Below are 19453 nucleotides of genomic sequence, written 5' to 3' on the forward strand. Positions count from 1 at the left end.
CCCCCGCCCCCCCTGCCCGCAGACACCACCCTCTCCCTCAGCGGCAGGGAGCTCTGCACCAGGCTCAGCACGTTGGCACCGTAAACACACACACACTCGCGCACATCCAGGGCCTGGAGCAGACTGCTGCAAGAAACACACTGTTCCCCTGTCGCCGGTCAGTACAGGACACAGTAGGAGAGCTGCCTGTGCTACGGCTACTGTCTACACACACACACACACACTAACACTACAGTCACAGCACTAACGCCTCACTACACACGCACTGAGAACCAAATCAGCAGATACAAAGCCTCCTTTCTCTGCCTCAATGCATATACAGCAACTCCTCGCTGCACGCAGCTCACACCCTCCCTCTCCTTCCTCCTTTGCTTTCCACTACACACACACATACATACACACACACACACACACACACACACACAAGCCCAGTCCCTGATTAATCAGCTCCTAGAATAAACAGCATAACTCAGCAGCCATATGCACTCCTCAGAATCCACAGATCAAATCTGTTTCTTTGACTTTAACGCCTCTTTGTTCATTTACACCCAACAGTCATTACTTTTTTCCAAACAAACGTGTATATTTTCCATGTCGGTTGCTCTTCTACTGCCGTGTCATTCACAGAACTCCAGAACTCGATACTGTTTGTCATCCCTGACACCGCAACACCCCGCTCCCCCTCCCCCCCGCCACCCTCCTTCGGTCCGGCCCTGCTTCTCCTCTCCACTCATGTCTGCTCAGTGGGCTGTTGTCTGTCACCTGTGCCTGTGTCTGTCTATTATTAGCCCCTGTTAGCTCCTGTCCTCCGTCATGTGGATCTTAGAGGTGTAACAGCGCTGTGATAATGTTGACTGCTGCTGTACCACCTGAGCTGCAGGGATTCACTGATTCCTTAAACTGTTCAAGTGAATGCACCTCAATTATGATGAATGAAGTCGGAGCATAAGTCACTGTTGAATTTGGTTACATTTTTCCATTATTACGTAATAGAACAGGATAAATAATTAAATAAAATTACAGGTAAAAAGGGAACCAATGAATGTCAGTAAATGGAATGCCAACAGAAGTACCGTACTGAACTCTTATCAACAATATATTCTGTGTAATCAGAGTGTCATCCTGATTGTCCTCAGTGAAGTAATACAGTAGTTGTTTGACAAGCAGAGCTGGGACTCACCGAGCCCCTGTAACATTTCTTCACATCTTCATAAGACAGATCTTCAATCAGCTGAAACCTGGGGGGGAAATAAGAAAAGTTTGGTTTTAGAATATTCTGATATATGATCTATGATCCAACTGAAAGAAAACTAGGACTGAACTACACTTCATATATTCTTATAAATACTCCTAAGTATGTAACACATGCATCACACATGTTGCACAGGAGGAATATTCAAAGTAATACTACATGTAAAAACTCATATCTACTGCAAACACCGTCCCAGAATAGTTTATGGTGAGATCAGCTGTCACTGTGAGGACGCTGCAGGAGAGACGTTTGCACAGGAAGAAAGTCTGTCTCAGATGTTTGTGAAGGATTTATCTGTGGCTGCAGAAGCCTCTCCTCCTCCGTCAGTGGCTGATGGACAGAGAATAGAGGACGACGTGAAGCCACGCCGCAGAAACACTCACTGCTCACTGCTCAAGGAGATACTGATAAAACAGAAGCACTGGCAGAGGCAGCTGCCGCCTCAATTTCCGCCGTGGTATATTTTCCAGACATTTTATTATAGAGGAAAGATGGAGGGAGTGAGGGAGAGAGGGAGGGAGTGAGGGAGAGAGGGAGGGAGGGAACATCCTACAAATGCAAATGGCCCAAAATGAAGATTTTTGTTTATATATACAGTATATATAGTGACCTTGAACATGGTCATTGAAGGTTATGGAATCAGCCTCTGCCTCCCTAAAACAGTTTGTCCTCACATGGTTTCCTGTCAGAGGACGGCAGCTGACAAACAGCTACTGCCACACTCCATTTACCCTGGAGGTAACAAGAACTTGTCCGACAAAATGACCATAAACTCTCATTTGTGTTTAATGTGCCATGGACAGGAAACAAAATGGCTGCCTCCAGGAGAACTGTTCCCTGAACTGATCCCCTAACAGTTCAGGTGTCACAGTAACATAGGCAGTGAACAACGACTTGTGCTTTTTCACAAAATCTACTTTTCTTCAGTCGCCCAACCACAACTCAGAAAAGTCAACTCTACTCTGTGAACTGAAGTGTGACGTCTGTCTCTGTGTCTCTGAGACTGAGCTGGACACAGACCTGGGACTGACTTTAACCAGTCAACACAACAGGTGACATATACTGGTGATTAACTTAACCAGTTAGAGTAAACCATGACCTTGTCACTGACACTGAGTGACACTGGCAGCCTTTATCCAAAAACCCAGAGATTACCGTTGGAGTCATGTTTGTGTTGGACGATATTATTGTTAAGACGCTGTGGGGGCAACTGGAAGCACTCCTTTGACAAAGTGGTTATTTTAAGGTTTAAGATTTAGTTTGGAGTAAGGATTAGAAGAAGAGTTCAGAGAACAGATTAGAGTCAGGCCAGGGATTAAGAGAAGCATTTACTGTATCTGACTTTTCCAAGCGCTCACAAAACACAAAAAATAGTATGTGTGTGTGTGTGTGTGTGTGTGTGTGTGTGTGTGTAGCCAGCTGTCCAGTTGTATTAGTGAACCTCACCTCACTGGCTCTCTGACTCATACATCACTCAGTCAACAACATTTGAAGACATTATCTACAAACAGCAGAAAGTCCCAGCTGTCTCTGACTGAACCAGAGAAAACACATGTTTTTAACACATGAGGTGAAGGTCATACTGCAGGTTAGTCAGTTGGTCATTTGAAAAACAAAACAAAAAAAGTGTTCATGAATCTCATGTTCTTTAAATAATAAATAATCTAACCTAAAAGCACAGTGTGAACCTGAGATTAGACTGAGATTAAGAGCCTTTCTGAGCTGCTAGGATCTCATGTACTGTATACTACACCAGATACTTCATTCTCTGCCTATTAAATTGTTTTCATATAAAAAGCCTCCCATGTGCCCATGTTGTGAACAATAGTCCGTGTGTGCTGCCTGCTGCTCCGCGTCTATAAATAGGTTGGACACAAGCTCTACATGCCCAGGTGGGGCAAAGAGGGTAATTATTAAAACAGGAGTGACCCTGGGGGACAAACTGACTCTAACCTTCACCTCCAACAGTTAGAGAAAAAAGTCCACATCATTATTCTTATTACGTATCACAACCACTGCGCTGAAATCCAACTGTGGGTGTAGAAAAAAAGGTCAAATGTCATTACCGTCTCTTTACATCATTAATGGTATCTGTGTGTATCTGTGTTCACACACAGCCAGGAGGCTAACGGTGGTTGATGACCACCTACAGGCCGGTTCAGTGGTCGTGAACACACCGTGTACGAGTCCGTGAGAACCACGTACTGTGGTCAAAAAAAGTTCTCCAGTTTCTAACGGTGACTGACTGCACCGTTATATTTCCAGGAAATAGTGTGTGCGAGTTGTGGTCACAACAAATTCCGGAGCAACACCTTAAATTATAAAGTGCATCAACAGGGGAGTTTTATGAGGAGGTTAGCAGTGTCTCTGTGTGGTGTTGGGAGGTGAAGGGGGGAATTTAAGGAAACGAGGTAAAATAAGAGAACAACAGACAACAATTGACAGACACTAAGTCAAACAGAACCAAATATGGTATTCAGAAATATTACCCAATGCCACCTAAGAAATGTATTTATTTATGGTGTCTTTACACCATATACAGTATCAGGATTACATGTTGTCTTTACACCATATACAGTATCAGGACTGTGACACTATCTACTGTAAATGATGGGAAAAGAGAAGACAAAATGAACCATCACACACGAACGCACCGTCTGAAAACATTATCACATGACCACGCACACTTTGGACCAACGTTATACGTCACTGAAGTGAATGCACAAACTGAAACTGTAAAATTTCCTGGAGCTGAAACTGATGACTGTGCACTGGACTCAGATGGTGCAGCAGGGAAAGACAGCCTGGAAAAAAAACAGTATGTGTCGCAGAAAAAAGTGTGTGTGTGTGTGTGTGTCAAAAAACAGTATGTGTCGCAGAGTAAAGTGTGTGTGTGTGTGTGTGCGCGCGCGCCAGACTTGCCTGAAGTGTCCGTGCGTGTCCTCGTCCTTGGAGGGCTCCAGGTCCTGGGTTGAGAGCAGGCCTGTTTCTTCACTCAGCTCCTGCTGCTCAGTCATGCTCCTGGGCCTGAATACACAAACACAGGACTGTGTGTTAGCCACAGGCTCCACTGCAGCACACTTTAATGTGCAGCTGTAAAAAAAAACCAAGATGTTTGTTTGTGTCCAGGTTTGGCTTCAAATAGACCTCTTCCCACAGGGTTTATGGGACAAACCTGTGGACTGTGTGTCCAGAATCAACACAGAGGTGATGCAACATTCAAAGTCTGACTGTTAGCTTGTACCACACACAAAAAACCCAAACCCACAGCCTTGCAGTAAAAAGCTGCGTTCTTGTGCAAATGGGGTCAGAGTCAGTGCTCAGGCAGATGTCTACAAAGACACAGCTCCGAGGTGGTGCAGATGGTCCACCTGCTGTACTGCTGCTGCTGCTGCTGGGAGCTGAGTCAGGCTGCTTAAAGAAGCTTTTAAAGCATTTCCTGTTCATACTTTAATATTATTCATACTATTTTTTCCAGGAACAAAATGAGGAACTATGTATTTAGAGATTAAATTAAAAAAGAAAAGTATAACATGACAGAATTAGTGTTAAGGGGACACAGTGGTTAGTGTTCTTGCCTTACAGCAGAATGATCAGTATCTTGAACTGATGTTTGTTTGTTTTTTTATGGATTTTGCCTGTTCACCCTTTGGGTGTGTGTGTGTGTGTGTTAGGCAAGAAGAAGTTCAGGATAAAGAATTTCTATGTGAAAACATTACGGAACCAGAATTTTAGGAAACTATATAAAATAAACAACACGGTTAAATGAAAAACACTGAAAACTCACAGAATATCAAACAACAACAAAACTACAATGGATACAACTGTCCGTGTGTACATAGGTGGCACTGTGCTTCTCACATGACGCAAAGCTGCCATTTAAACATAAACAATAACAACTAAGAGGTTGGAGTGTTAGCAGCGTTAGCTTAGCTTAGCGGGTCTAAGACTTAGATAAATATTGTTGTATTGTTAAATAGTGTTTTACGTTATACAGTATGTTAACCATGATTTTACCATCATAGTGCCACTTTTTTAATTAAATCAAATCAAATATTACATTTTTGAATTGAATAAAAATGTTAAAAAATTCATTCCATTGAAGATTTGTATTATGAAAAACCATATCTTTTTATGCATCTTTGTTGAATGTATGGCAGCTGAGTGGAAAACCAAAGAGGCCCACACAGAGGTACATTTCCTGTGGAGGCAGATTCACAGATAAGGTGTAAACACACAAACAAAAAGAGGAAACATTGAGGTCAGAGTGACAGAAAAAAAAAGATTCACACGAGATAGAGGCAGCACACAGCAGTGTGATGTGACACATTTCATTTTGCTTGTTGACACAATGCTGTTTTAACAGATGAAACAGAGCCAGTGGTGGAAAAATCAGCCCCGTTGTTTCTAACAAGATCAAAATAAAACGTACTTTATTTAAACATAAGAATAAACCAAAGAGCTTTTCACTCATTACTAAAAAAAGGTTAGAGAACCGAGCCACCTTGGCAATAGAAACGTCATGCTGTTGCATCGTAGAACTGGTGAGTCAACACTGAGGCAACATTAAAGGTAAATAATGTGAATTCAATAACCCACAGAATAAATTTATAAAGTAGGAGGTTTGGAAAATGGAAACATGTCTGTAGAAAGACATTCAACAACACAGACTGTATATAGGAAATGGACAGAGCTCATCATATCCATCAGTAAAGGGTGCATCAGTGAAACTTTAATGTCTATTTATGTAACCAATACACTTGACTAATCATTGACTCCATCAGAAAAATGTTTCCATACAGATCCACATCTCTGTCCAGCAACGTTTGAGGACACACTTGTCTTTAGGCTTGACACAAATGTCTCACATACTGTACCTTATAACAGGTACAGTAGGTCTATGTAAAAAAGAAATGATTTAAAAGAGTCCTGTCACCACAACTTTAAACACCAGCCGGCTTATGTTTTTTATTTAATTCTTAACAAGAGGAGCCACAAAAAACATGTTGATACTGTAAAAAAAAATGCTATTGTGCACATTTTGTGCCACTATCACAAATAGCATTGTAGATAAGGCCATGGTAGTTAATCATTTTAAAACTAGGTCGACATGAAAACACAACAAGGGAAACAATTTTAGCAATGGGGCGAAAAAGATGTCACATAAAAAACCTTTTTGTTTGATCAATTTCTGTGATAACTAAAGATGTGTATCGTCAGGAATCTGGCGATACGAAACGTATTGCTTTATATACTATAGGTATGATGATATATTGAGTTTTTTTTAAGCAATTAATTGCCAGAACAGTAAACACACCAAGCTGTTACATGCTAGAGTTACGTTAGAGAAGAAAAAAAAACAAGATAAAATGAACTAACGGCATGAATATGTGTGTATGTTATTGTTAACTGAAAAACGTTTTAGATCTATACAGTAATGTTGAATATCAATATTTTCTCACACCCCTAATGTTTACACTGCCCATGTCGTTTTTTCATCGGTGCAAAAAAAGCAAATTTTAAATGTTAACTTTATTTGTATAAATAAAAAAAGCACACACACACCCAGAGAGACACACCTGCGTCGCGTGGTGTTTTCCTCTGGGAGAAGTCAAACCATTAGCACCTGTTCTGACTTCATTACTGGTGCTGATGGAAACAGGCTCTCGCATGTACTTTCCAGTCTATTATCTCTAATTGGCCAGAAGCTTTACGTCAACCCTGACCTGCTCAAACAACTGGGACTTCCTGCTGCTGGGGGTGACGCCTGTGATCACACAGGGGTGGAATGGATGATGGAGGGTCTGCTGTAACAGATAACAGTGCTATTTGAAGGGTCTCTTCACCTTCATCGTAAGCTTAATGGAATCAGAGGAGAGATCTGATTCCAGATGTGGCCCAGGGGGCGCAGTGGAGCTGCTGCAGCTCTGTGGACGTGCTTGACTGCTCTGATGGAACACAGTCCACTTAGATCAGTGGTTCCTGTTGTAGGGTGGGTGGAACCCCTAGGGGACGTGGGGCTATTGTGGAGAGGTGTGTCAGGGTAAATTCTTTTTTATTTCAATATTTGTGTTTTTGTCCCAACAGTGGGGAAAGTGCACTGCTTTGTGATTGTATTTCCCTTTTTAAAATGAAAGGCAAGAAATGATCAGACTTTCAAGTTCAGTCAGAACTTCAGTTAGAATGTGTGGATGTGAGAGCACTGACTCGGACCAACAGCGTCTAAAGATGGCTCCTAAGTTACAAAAAAACATCTGATTTACTGCTTGTTTAAAAAACAAAAACCCTGTATGAATAAATCCAAAAGAGATTGTTTCAACCAAATGCTAAAATGTGCGTGGGGTTCATTTTACTTTGTTAAAGCCAAGTGTAAAAGCATTTCTGCTGAATTGGCAGGTTTTAGCCCATCAGATTTACTGCACTGCTGCTGCCCATTGAAAAAGGAAAACAGTTTTGCAGTTGGTGCAAAAACACTTCATTCCTGGCATAACATCTGATTGGATTACTAACAATCGTGATCAATCCAAGTTTGTGGTGATGAAGTCAAAAGGTTCATTCAGAGAGAGACTCTGCTTGTCTGTCTTCGTGTGTCTTAATGAGCGGTGAACACAGTAGGTTTGAGCTGAAGCCCTGTCCTAACCTTCTGACACTGTGGCTCTCAGGCTACATGAACAAATACATCTGATTTAGTCTAGAGATGTATATTTAAGGTGTATTTTAATCCAGATCTGACATTTTAAAAAATGTTCAAAAATAGCCCGTGATTGTGTAATCGCCTCAACAGCAGGCAGTTTGTTTAGGCAGCTAAAATAAGCATTATTATATTATCAGAGAAAAAAGTTTCAGTCAGAAAATAGATGGGGTTTTTTTCTAATCATTAGACCATGAGAGGTTGAATCTCTGTGTCTTTTTTCAGTTTGAGCAAATGCAAAATGTTCATCATTTTATGATGATGATTATTATAAATGTATTCTTAAATATAACTAAACCTCTTTAAAGTCAGAGAGGAAATACTTGGCATGGGAAATTATTCTAAAGTAAAAAAAATGATTAACATCTTCTTAAGAAAAATTAAGAACTATTATTTACACACACCCAAACACATTCACTCAGGGTCACCTGATAAAATACACTACTTAAACTGTGTGTGAGTCAGTTACGGTATAATAATAAGCCTGCCTCATTTTATGGAAATGGTTGATTTAAAAAAAAAAACAACTAAACAAACTGGTTTCAGATCAGGTTAGACATACTAATCTAGTTCTCTAGGATAAATATTAACTTCTTCATTTCTGGAGACAAGCATTTCGTCACAAGTCATTATCTAATCCAATAACCTCTAATCTTGTAAAGCTTCCTCGCTCATCTCTCTGCAGTCAGGGGATTCATTTACAGCTGAGCTAAAGTTGGAGCCATAAACAACTTTTGCTTATTACTTTATTGATAACATGTTGATGCAACTCCGGCCTGGGAGCCAATGATGGTCCTTGAACAGGTTTGATGTTGTTCCTAGTTAAACACCAACAGTCTGGACCATCAACTGTAACTACAAATATGAGCCTAGTTATGATTTGTCTCTTAAAAACTCAGCAGCCACCGTTTCACTTCCTGCTTCTTCTTGTCAATGTTTGAATAAATAAAATAAAATATCCTAATTTACTGCAATAACTAAATTATTTTCCCTAATTCACATACATTAGGACTCATTAATGTACAAACTTGAACAAAGTACTCAAAGACATGAGACACACAGCTTTATAAAGCACACGGTCTGTCTTATTTACAGTGTAAACACAATACAGAGTGTGTGTATATTATCAACTAGTGTAAAAAAGAAAAATGAAAGTGGTCCATTTGTGGAGTCTTCAAAGACACAAAGTTTGTGTGTGTGTGTGTGTGTGTTTGTTTGTTCTCTATGGACTCCAGTCCAGCTGCTCTCTGCTTGAGACCTCCTGAAATAACCTTCCCATTGTGCAAGTGTCTCTAAACAACCTTTGATGGAAACTGTTTGACCAACATGACGCTACAAATGTTCCACCAGCAGTACGTTATTGACACAGAACCACAGAGTAAATGAATGATACATTGATACCATTGATTATTGGAATCATTTGAAATAATAGCCCTTATTAAAAGACAACACTGAAGCTAAAGCCTATTATGTCACTAAATGATACTATTAATGGATGAATTCATTAATTGCTCATTTTTGAATAATACACATCGTTATTTTTAAAACATTTGCATCTAGAGAAACACAAACATGGCCCGTGTTACACTGCTTCTTCTCTATCTAACTTTTACAGCTCATTGCAGATATTTAGTCAAGTTAAAACAACACATCAGGCAGGAATGACGCAAACGAAAGCACACCTTCAAGTTTAAAGCAGTTACTTGTACATTACCTGAGATACTGTATAAGACCAAACAGAAACTTTATATAGAAACAATGTATAGATTAGTATCAGATTATCATAAAAAAAATTGTATGTTTATATTGGTTATGTTTTTAACTGAAAATAATGATATACAGAATGAAACTAGACATAAAACTAAAACGTAATTATAATTTCTTAGTGCTCCGTACCTTTTTTATGGTCTCGTGAAAATTCTTTTTTTAATTAAAATACAGTATATTCTATAGTATCAGGATTAGCTTTTATTGTAAAAGTACTACACCGGAAGTGATAAACATCCTGCTTACGGGTAGGTACGCTAACTCGACGTTTCCTACCTGTGGCTGACAATAGCGACTTTTTTCCGCCGTTATTTCTTCTTCACAGTCCAGCAAACCCTTCAGGCCGGACTATAATCCATTATTTAATGATCCTTGTCCCCAAAACAAACACACACGAGGATAGAAGTGTGTCGAGCCCCAGGTGGAGGAGAGCAGCTGAGAGCGAAGCAACGCAGCAGCAACACAGCAGTGAAGTAAGAGCGTTATTAAACGGAGGTGGGCTGAGCTTCTTACACACTCTTCACTCACTGCCGGGGAATACACTAAATTAGACCACGGACTTTTCAGTTATATGCACTATTTCTACAAAGTTATAACTGCAGATTACTGGAAGCAGGTTTGTTTATATATATATATATATATTCAACAAACCTGGATCTAGAACTATATATGTGTATGTGTGTGTATAGATATAGATATAGATATATAGATAGGAGTAGGAGTGTGGCAGCCAATCGGAGTGTCTCCCCTGTGATTGGTCAAATATCTTGCAACACCCCAGATGTTGTGTAAAATAAAGAAGAACTTTTGAAAGCCCTTGAAAAACGTGCACTGTGAAAAACACTTCAGTCAGATCGATATTTTTGTGTTTAAGACTCCAACATATTAATGTGAAGTCGTGCACAAAAAACCCCCAAAAACAAATCTACATTTTTTTCTTCCAGATAACAGTGGCTTCACCTGTCAGTTCAAAAGACAGAGTTTAATTCAGTGAAATAAATTCCAGGTTTTTACTGGAACAGTAAAAACAGCTTGAGCTCAGCACCAGGAAAACTCTTTGCTTGAACTAGTTGCTAATGATTATTCACTGATTATTCAGAGATTGTCAATAATTGTCATCATAATCTACTATAAATGTCTATTTTAATCTATTATTTATGTCTCCCTGCAGGTTTTCATAGAGAGAACATCTGAGATCACACAAACCTAAATCTAAATGCAGACTTTCTATACACATGGTCCTGGTTAAAGATGATTCCTTAACTCATTCACAGTCCATCAGTGTTACTAATAACTCATACACATCACTTATTCTCATGGTTACTGACCACTGTTGGCTGTTGATGACTGACCTGGCTCTGCTGGCTCCTAGTCTGTGACTGCAGTTACCATGAGGTGGGCTGTAGTGGGGCTGTTGGTGGTATCTGTCCTGGCCTGTGGCCTCGTCGGCAGGCAGGGCCTTAGGGCTGGCTGCGTAGATAGTGCATCCCATGAACACCTCCTGGAAGTCCACCTCAGTGTTCCACAGCGAGCGGAGGAGAGCGGTCCTCGGGTTATCCTTCGTCAGAGCCTGTCGACGGTCCTCTCTGGCCCTGCCCTGTCCTGTCCTGCTGCCAACCAGCTGCTGTGTGGAAAAGCCACTGGCTCAGCACATCGCTGTCTTAACCCCTCCTTCCTCCTGAATCTATCCCCAGCCAACCTCATCCTGATTCTCTGCCTCTCTGCTGGCCCTCCTCCCTCTGCAGAGCAGAGAGGATAATCAGATTTCACATTTAACACTCGACAAAATCATCCATGGCATAATCACGACCCTGTCACCGTCGTAGCACAGTGAACAGAGCGAGAGCCCACGTCACAGTACAGAGAAACAAACATCCTACAGTGACACACACAAATGGAAAAATACATGATTCCACCTTCAGTCTGTTCTGTAACTAAGAGTGAGGAGTAAAATATATTATGCTGCATATATTTCCTCAACTCTACAATATTGTAGATTGATGAGTGAGAATGCATAATGTTAATTAAAGTTTTTTTCATATGTCAGAGTGAGGCCTGCCTCCACAGACACTGCTCTCCAGTGGTTGAACATCGACAGTGCAGTTCTAGTTTTGGTGAGATTTTTCCTGTAGTCCAACAGAAAACAGATTTTAAAATATTTTATTCTTTACTTCAGTTCAGCAAAAAAACAAAAAACAAACTACAAGGACTATAATGTTCTTTAGTAGACTAGTGGTTCTCAAAATGGGGGGCAAGTCCCCCTAGAGGGGTGCAAAAGTGCACATGCATTTCTATAAAATGTTATATATGTCTGTGAATATATTTATATAGTGGAAATAGCACTTTAGTGTGTGATTGTGTGTGTGTGTGTGGGGGGGGAGGTATGATATTAGTCCTTTCTAAAAGGGGATGTGCTGCAGGAAAAAACATTGAGAATCACTATTTTAGACAAAGATGACTTTTTTTTCACCCATAGTCAGTCACTAACACCTTTCCAGTATTTTAAGGTTTTATTGGCAAGTATGTAACCTTTTTTTTCCAATTTTTCCGACACCTTGGCCTCGGTTCCACATCAGTGCTGTGTAATTTGTTAATGTGTTCGCACAGTGAATATCATTTTCTAACAATTACCATGTTTTCTGTCGTGTTATATCCTTCACCTCACTGAAATCCTCACACATTGGTTTTCTTCACCTCAACTGTTTCACACCTACACCTGTACAGTCACGGACTCTTGGTTGAAAAAAAAACCAAAACTGATTGTATACACTAGAGGAAATGTGTTGCAGCACTGTGAAAAATTATTTTTAATTTGTAAAAAAAACAAAAACATTGTGCATCTGAATTGGAAATATTTGTCACTTCTTCATTACTAGCATCTCTGGTAGTCACACTTGATAAGTATTGGGTTTATACTTTAGCCTCAGAAATTTCCAAATATTCTAGGACTATTTTTATAACTTTGTGTTGACATCACAAACAAGACAATCTCTTGAAAAACACCACACATCATTGTATTCTGAGGATTCCTCCTTAATTTTCTTCAGTGCCGTCTCCACACCTGGTGCCCAAACAGTCAAGCAGCATAATAAAGACAATTCCACGAACTAAATATAACTAAATAAATCCCTTAAAATGATTTCAATTTCACGTCTCTTGGAAGCTAAATCTGTAGCTTGTGCTTTTTACAATATACAATTCCTTTCTTTTTCTCTTCTTATAAACCTCCTTATCTGTAGTCCTGACTGACACAATAAGTTCCATAACATGCAAAATTCTGATTATATTTTCTATTTGCCACAGAAGAAGTGAAAGACCGACTCACTGGGAACTAAAGGAAAACCCTGCATTGTCTAAAGTCAGAACAAACTGTACATTTTACAACATTGAGAAAAAGTTCTTGGAAAAGCTGCATCAAGTCTGCTGGCATGTTGGGATCCACATCCTACCTGCAGCCATGTTTTTACTAGGTTTGTTTACAATGAAATTAAAATGAAAAGAATAAAACAGTTCCACTGAATCTTTGGGGAAAAGAGAAGCAGACACTGAACAGTTCCCAGGACAGATAGTCTCATAAAAAGATTTATTTTTTTCCAGCCGAAATTTACAAAGGCAAGTTACAGAGTATTGTATAAAAAGGAACAATGGCAATGTACACTTTACACAAACTCCTGAAGGGAGGGAGAAAGGAGGAGGAGACGAGGGAGAAGGAAGAAGAGAGTTCTGAATTTCTTTCACCCGGAAAACAAATGAAGACATTTGTAAACATCCTTGAAAGCACTAGCAGCGGTGCTTCCGTTCGTGTGACAGCAGATGGGTGAGGAAACAGGACATAAAACAAGCAGGTGTCTCTGTGTTTTCACAGACCAATGTTCAACTAGGCACCGATTGAGACAACTGCTGGCCAATAAATATACTCTTCACCAAGAAACAAATACAGTCCTGCAAAATACACGAGCCAAGCACTTTCCAATATGTCGATAGCAAACATTGTTTCTGGCTTTTTCATACACTTTAGTATATATATGTTTTTTTGTGTTTTTTCTTTTTAAATCACTGGGCTTCGCTCACTACCAAGATAACATGACTACTCTCTGAGAGAGAACAAATGCACTTGTCACAACCATTGTCTGATAAATCTATACGTATGTATGCAGTCTGCTGGTACTAAGAACCCACCGACTGTAAAGACAACATCGCAGCTGCCTAGAGTTACACCAAACACCACCACATTCACCTTTTTATTCACGTCAGTCACTCGTCTTCAAAAATGAGCGTAAGAGACAAAAGTGGAACCGTGTCGCAAAACATTCCAGGGACGAGGAACTGCCTACTTCTCCTCGACTCGGAATGTCCAAGAACCTCATCACAAACAGCTGCAGTTTCCTGATGGAGTCCAGTTGAGTTTTAACAGAGGGTTGGACTTGACATGTGTCTGTGGTTATGGAACATTCAGTGTTAGATGGAGATGAGAAAACAACACGAGGGACACGACTGTGAAACCAACACCAGTAACTGACATTTAATGACACTGTGGTCAATACTTTTCTCATCACTACGGTTCACTCCATCCTGGAATCGTTCGTCGTTTGTCTGACTGAACCAGTGCAGCACACCCAGCTCACAGCAGACACTGTGCTGTTCTCACACCCACAGAGCGGAACTCGCTCCAATCAATGCAAATAGCACACAGATAGAGTTTCACTCACTGCCCCCCGAGGTACCGCAGATCTGTAATTTAAAGCTAAGAGGCGTTTTTTTTTTAACAAAGACAATAACCTTTAGTGTGATTTGAACTCATCCAGACTGGGTGTAGGGTTACATATTGGCACCGTCTGTTTGAGCTCCAAAGCAAAGGCCTGGAGCGAGATGTTTCTGCTGCAGCACCGTGGCCAAGTCTGAGGCTTCAACAGTGAGCTGTGGTTGGCTGATGTTGACTTTCTGCTCTGAGCTTTTTCCTGGCCCGGACTTTCTTCTGCATTAACTTCAACGTCTGCACCTAATTGCTACATGTTTGCTTTGTAAAAGCAACTGCAGAACGAGATTTTTTTCTAAAAGGGGGGAGAAATTACTTCAACCACTTGTTCTGAATATGTTAGTAGTTGTAACACCACCATGTGAGTAACAGGTGTCCAAAAGGAACCTGGTGTGTGTGTGTGTGTGTGTTTCAGACTGTTTGGATGGAACTGATCCAGAGCTGTGACAACTGTCTGAGCTGAAGAAATGTTTGTTGTGGTGAAGTCACACAAGTGAGAGAAATGACTACCAGAACAGAAAGTGAAAAAGAGTTGTAACCCTTAAATACCAGACACTGTGGAAGCAGAGAGCTGTTTAACAGTGACAGTCGTTTCAAACATTTCTGTTTTGGGATAAATATTTATATTTCTGCACGTGATGTTGGTTTGACGTCTTTTTTACAGCAGGAAAAAAAAAAACATGAGCTGAGTGAGGTTTCACATTGTTCACAGAAACAGCACGAGTTGAATGAAGGAGGATGTTACAGTAGAAACACGAGCAGCCCAATGAGAATGGCCCTGTGAAATAACTGCTCGCTAACGTGGCTTCACCGTGTGCTAAAGACAGACCTGACCCTATAGATGTGAGGAAATAAAGGACTAACACCAGCAGCCGACACATTCAAAGATGAACCCAGTGATGTGAAGTCAAACTAAAAGATCAATGAGAAGTAAAAACATGAATAGTGTTTATTCACCTTTGAGGTCTACGCGGTCCCTTTGCAAAAGAAAAAAAAAAAACCCTGGACATCATCCCTGAAACAAGACGGTGGATTCAAAGAGGCTGGGAAATAACAATGACGATGGGGAAATAAAGAACATCAGTTTCAGGCTTTAAAGTCTCTGAAAAAAGCAGCTGTTGCCATATTCCATCACCCCCACAAAATATAGCCAAACACTAGTCAAGTTAAAGACATACTGTTGTTTCACAGCATAAGAGAAGCCAAAGACGTGAGTTTAAACCATTTTAAATGATTTACTCCCCCTCCCCCGCCCAAGTCCTAAATTTAAATCCTTTTTCCCATCACCCACCCATCTTCCCCAAATTACTGCCAATTCAATTCGAGTGCGACAAAAACAATGCAGTCAAAGAAAAAAAAACATAAACATAAAAGCTGTCTGACAGTTCAATTGTCTCTTTTTGCATTGTATTTGTTGACAGTGCAAAGACTAGATAATCAGCGGGTTGGTGTTTTCTCTGCGTGATAGGGCAGAGTGATGGCTTTGAACCTGGGTTATTATCAGTCCTGTCACAGTCCGGTGTGTGGAGAGTTTAGGGTGACTTATGAGGGGGAGGAAAAAAAGAGACAATCTGCCTGCCCTTACGGCAGAAGAAATAAAAAATAGAGTTAGGAACACCATTCAACTGATGTCTAAAAGGTTATCGCCCAGGAGATGGTCCTCTCATGTGAGCCAGTCACATGAATCTTTGCAGGGTTGAGGTGTGACGGTCAGGTTTCCCTGCAAAACACGACGTTGAACATTTATTTAGCAGTTAGCACGAATACAGTGGTGAAGTGAATCAGGCTTAATAAACAGTACAAGGGTTACCATTGGGCAGCAGATACAGAAACAAAACCCCTGATACAATTGTAAAAGTACCACATTGTACTAGAGTATTTATAATGTTTAATAGCAGTTTGTAACTGTACTGGTGGTAAAAATAATGATGTGAGCAACAAGAAAAAATAATGTTACTTTAAATGCCTTAAACAACGATATAAGACAGAACATTCAGACCCCTTAGATACTGTATATATAAATATTTATTTATATATAAATATAAAACAAAGGATGTCGCCCTATATTCCTGCTACATACTTATTTCAAATCGAGTAAACAGGAAAAAAAAAAATAAAGGAAAAATAGTCAAACAGCTGTTTATAACCGTTTTGGTGAATTGAAGGAATTTCCACCACTAGATGGCAGTGGTGACTGTAACGTCTGTTTGGCCTCAGCTACTCTTGTATCAACACTGAAATCCTTCCACTTGTCCTCAGAGGACCACTCAGCGCAGACGAGCTGAGGGGCTAAACGCTGGCGTACATATTGTACTAGGTTTCAGCAGAATAATAAAGGACCTGATTGAGCAGAAACACAATGGTGGAAGGACAGAGCTCCTTCTTTTCAATCCCAATCCAACGATGACAGGACCGAGAACAATGAGGCTTTATGCCAACAGTGTGTTTTACATCCTGTAGTTAAACACAGTGTCTACAGATTTAGACTGAAGCTGTGTGCATAGCAGCTCTAACCTATTCATTTGGTCTCATTAGGCCTGTGTTATTCCTCAGGCAAAATGCTACAATGCTGCAGTTCAGGTGCGTTCTATTCATAGACTGGAGAAAGTTGTGCCTACGTGTGGTTAAAGCTCCACTTGTTTTCAAAGCAGTGATCTTTCTATTCAAATCAATGTTGAATTCGGCCCATTTTTCTTTGATTTAAAAAGACAGTGATCATTTTTCACAGCATCGTGTGGTCTCAATCATGAGTTTCTGGTCTTCTTCTACAAAATATGAGATGCATTAGGACCAGATGTGAAAAATTCAGAGAGAAAAAATAGAAAACTGTGTATCACTTTGACAACCGAGTAATATGTCTTTAATTTTAATTTAATGTCCTATAACCTTACTGTCTGCATTTTGTTTGTCACTGTTGGTAAGGGAAACATAGCTGTTCTCAAACTGCTGGTGAAGAGAGGCAGAAGAGTACTTGATGGTGTTGCCTGGTTCACCTTTTCAGTAACATTTAAATATCCTAAGTTATTTACAAAATATTAAGTGATAGGATTGTCTCACCTGTTGTATAGGACAGGTCATATTGCCCTGAGAGCAGAGGGTATCCCATGTGGTGGTGAGAGGGCATAATGCGTTGGGAAGGGGAGGAGCGCGGGCGGTCCATGTCTCTTTCCCGTTCCCTCTCGCGCTCCCTTTCCCGATCTCTGTCGCAACCTCCTCTGTCCTGCTCCCTCTCCCTGTCATGGGGGGCCTTGTCAGCTACTGTGGGGGATTTACTTTTGTATTGGCTCGCGTGCTGATGCAGGACTTCCAGGGCTTTGGAGTCTGTTGCTGTTTTCGTGACAGTGGGACTAGCACGAGATTTGTCTCCGCCTTCCTCACCTCCACTTATTTTACCTCCATATGGAGAAAAAGGATAACCTCCAGGTAGGTAAGAACCTAAGAATAAAACAGAATAATTACATATAAACAAACGTCGTATGCTGAAAACTGGATGAGTAATGTTGACTGACAACACTCATTGTGCCTGAAAGGTTTGGTGCCTTAGGGTTTTAACAATAACAGTCCTAAAGTAATGAGTTTAGCTCATCATGAATACTTAGGTATTAACAGAAATATATTCACCATTAGGTACTGCTGAAAACTTGGCTAGAAATAAAAAATACACAGCAAAATAAATACACATTTATGTAAAAATGCAGTGCTGGGCATGGATTTATTTAATAAAGAGTTAACTCAAGAGTTTAACCTTTTTTTGTAGTTTCATTATTAAAACCTATTTTTCTGTTTACTGTGTAATATATTTTTTTAATGTGTGTTTTTCTGTGTAATATATTTCAATTACAAACTTCAGGAGAGTTTCTAAACGTCAAACTCAGTCGCAGTCAAACTACCAGCATTTTCCAGCATCGCAAAATAGGTTTGTCCTCATCAGGCATACCAACATGAATGAGTTTCAGACTCTGTCTCAGAGGAGAGAACAAAAAGGCCACTTTCCACTTTCAAATATTACATTAAATATGAGCCTCTAATGAGGCTACTTCCCACTGCATGTGTAAAGGTAGCAACATTATTGTGTTATTTATACAAACAAAACACAGGTTTGAGTTTTTTCTGTAATTGTTTTCAGTTCTTCATGACTGCAGACACCACTCTGTAGGTTGACAATAATCAAACCATGATTGAATGTTTTTGCCTTTCATTGGGTTTCATCAAATCATCACTAATCATACTGCTTTGAAGTCTCTAATGTACAATAATTGCTTCAAATTACTTCAAGAGCCGTTTGCCGTAGGCGTCTGAACATCACTTGACTTTGTAGAGATGTCAGTCCTTCAGAAAATAACTTGTACAAAAAGTCAAGTGAAACCTACAAAGCTAATGTCTTTAGCATGGAGCGACTCACTACATAGAACAACATTCACTTCAACCACACTCCTGAAATTGTTCAAAAGAAGTCTAAAAAGGTCAAAAAAGTAAAAAAAAATCACTTAACTCACTAATTAAGTCAGATTAAATTAACATTATTTTTTTACACAGCATCTGAGTTTAAATCTAATGTCATACCTGGGTAATTCTGCATCATGACAGAGGGAATACCCCTGTATCCAGGGTGGTTTGGGTCAAAACCTTGTCCGTATGGGTAACCGTGCATGTAGGGCATATAGCCTTGGTGTTGCGCTAGCGGTGACGAAAACTGCATGTGAGGATTAGAACGAGAGTCTTTGCTCATGATGCGGGGGTCCTCAGACATTATTCTGACATCACTAGTGTCCTTGCCATCCTCTTTAGGCCCACTTTGACTGTCCTTGGGTCGAGGCCTGTCTTCCTTTAATTTTCGATCCCGCTCCCGCTCCCTTTCCCTGTCCTCTTTCCATCGAGGTTGCGGGTGTTCTTCCTCTGCTTGGGGCTTCTGGCTGTCAGGATACTGCTTATGGAGAAGAGAATCACTTTAAATTATTTTTGCCGCCGACTCTGAAAAAACAATTTA

The 19453-nt window shown here is 40.2% G+C and overlaps 2 protein-coding genes across 5 annotated transcripts in view; both read right to left on the bottom strand.

The window, feature by feature from the left end:
* The window catches only part of gramd2aa (GRAM domain containing 2Aa), a 23396-nt gene extending 10267 nt beyond the window's left edge, over positions 1-13129 (bottom strand). Inside the window, exons 1-3 of the mRNA XM_008337068.3 lie at positions 11063-13129; positions 4175-4279; positions 1181-1238 (exon numbers count right to left, since the gene is read on the bottom strand). Of these exons, the coding sequence (XP_008335290.1) occupies positions 1181-1238; positions 4175-4279; positions 11063-11202 (303 nt within the window). The 5' untranslated portion in view covers positions 11203-13129. The remainder of the gene's footprint in view (positions 1-1180; positions 1239-4174; positions 4280-11062) is intronic.
* Positions 13130-13700: 571 nt separating this feature from the next.
* Positions 13701-19453, bottom strand: part of znf609b (zinc finger protein 609b) — a 108412-nt gene continuing 102659 nt past the window's right edge. For 3 of the 4 annotated variants that reach the window (XM_025053564.1, XM_017030708.2, XM_017030707.2), the window contains exons 6-8: positions 19030-19393; positions 17524-17901; positions 13701-16186 (exon numbers count right to left, since the gene is read on the bottom strand). In XM_025053564.1, the coding sequence (XP_024909332.1) occupies positions 16143-16186; positions 17524-17901; positions 19030-19393 (786 nt within the window). In that variant the 3' untranslated portion in view covers positions 13701-16142. The remainder of the gene's footprint in view (positions 16187-17523; positions 17902-19029; positions 19394-19453) is intronic. The other variant, XM_008337069.3, reaches the window with a different exon arrangement.

Source organism: Cynoglossus semilaevis, unplaced genomic scaffold (genome assembly GCF_000523025.1).
Source record: "Cynoglossus semilaevis isolate Cse_v1.0 unplaced genomic scaffold, Cse_v1.0 scaffold1721, whole genome shotgun sequence".
Taxonomy (NCBI): Eukaryota; Metazoa; Chordata; class Actinopteri; order Pleuronectiformes; family Cynoglossidae; genus Cynoglossus; species Cynoglossus semilaevis.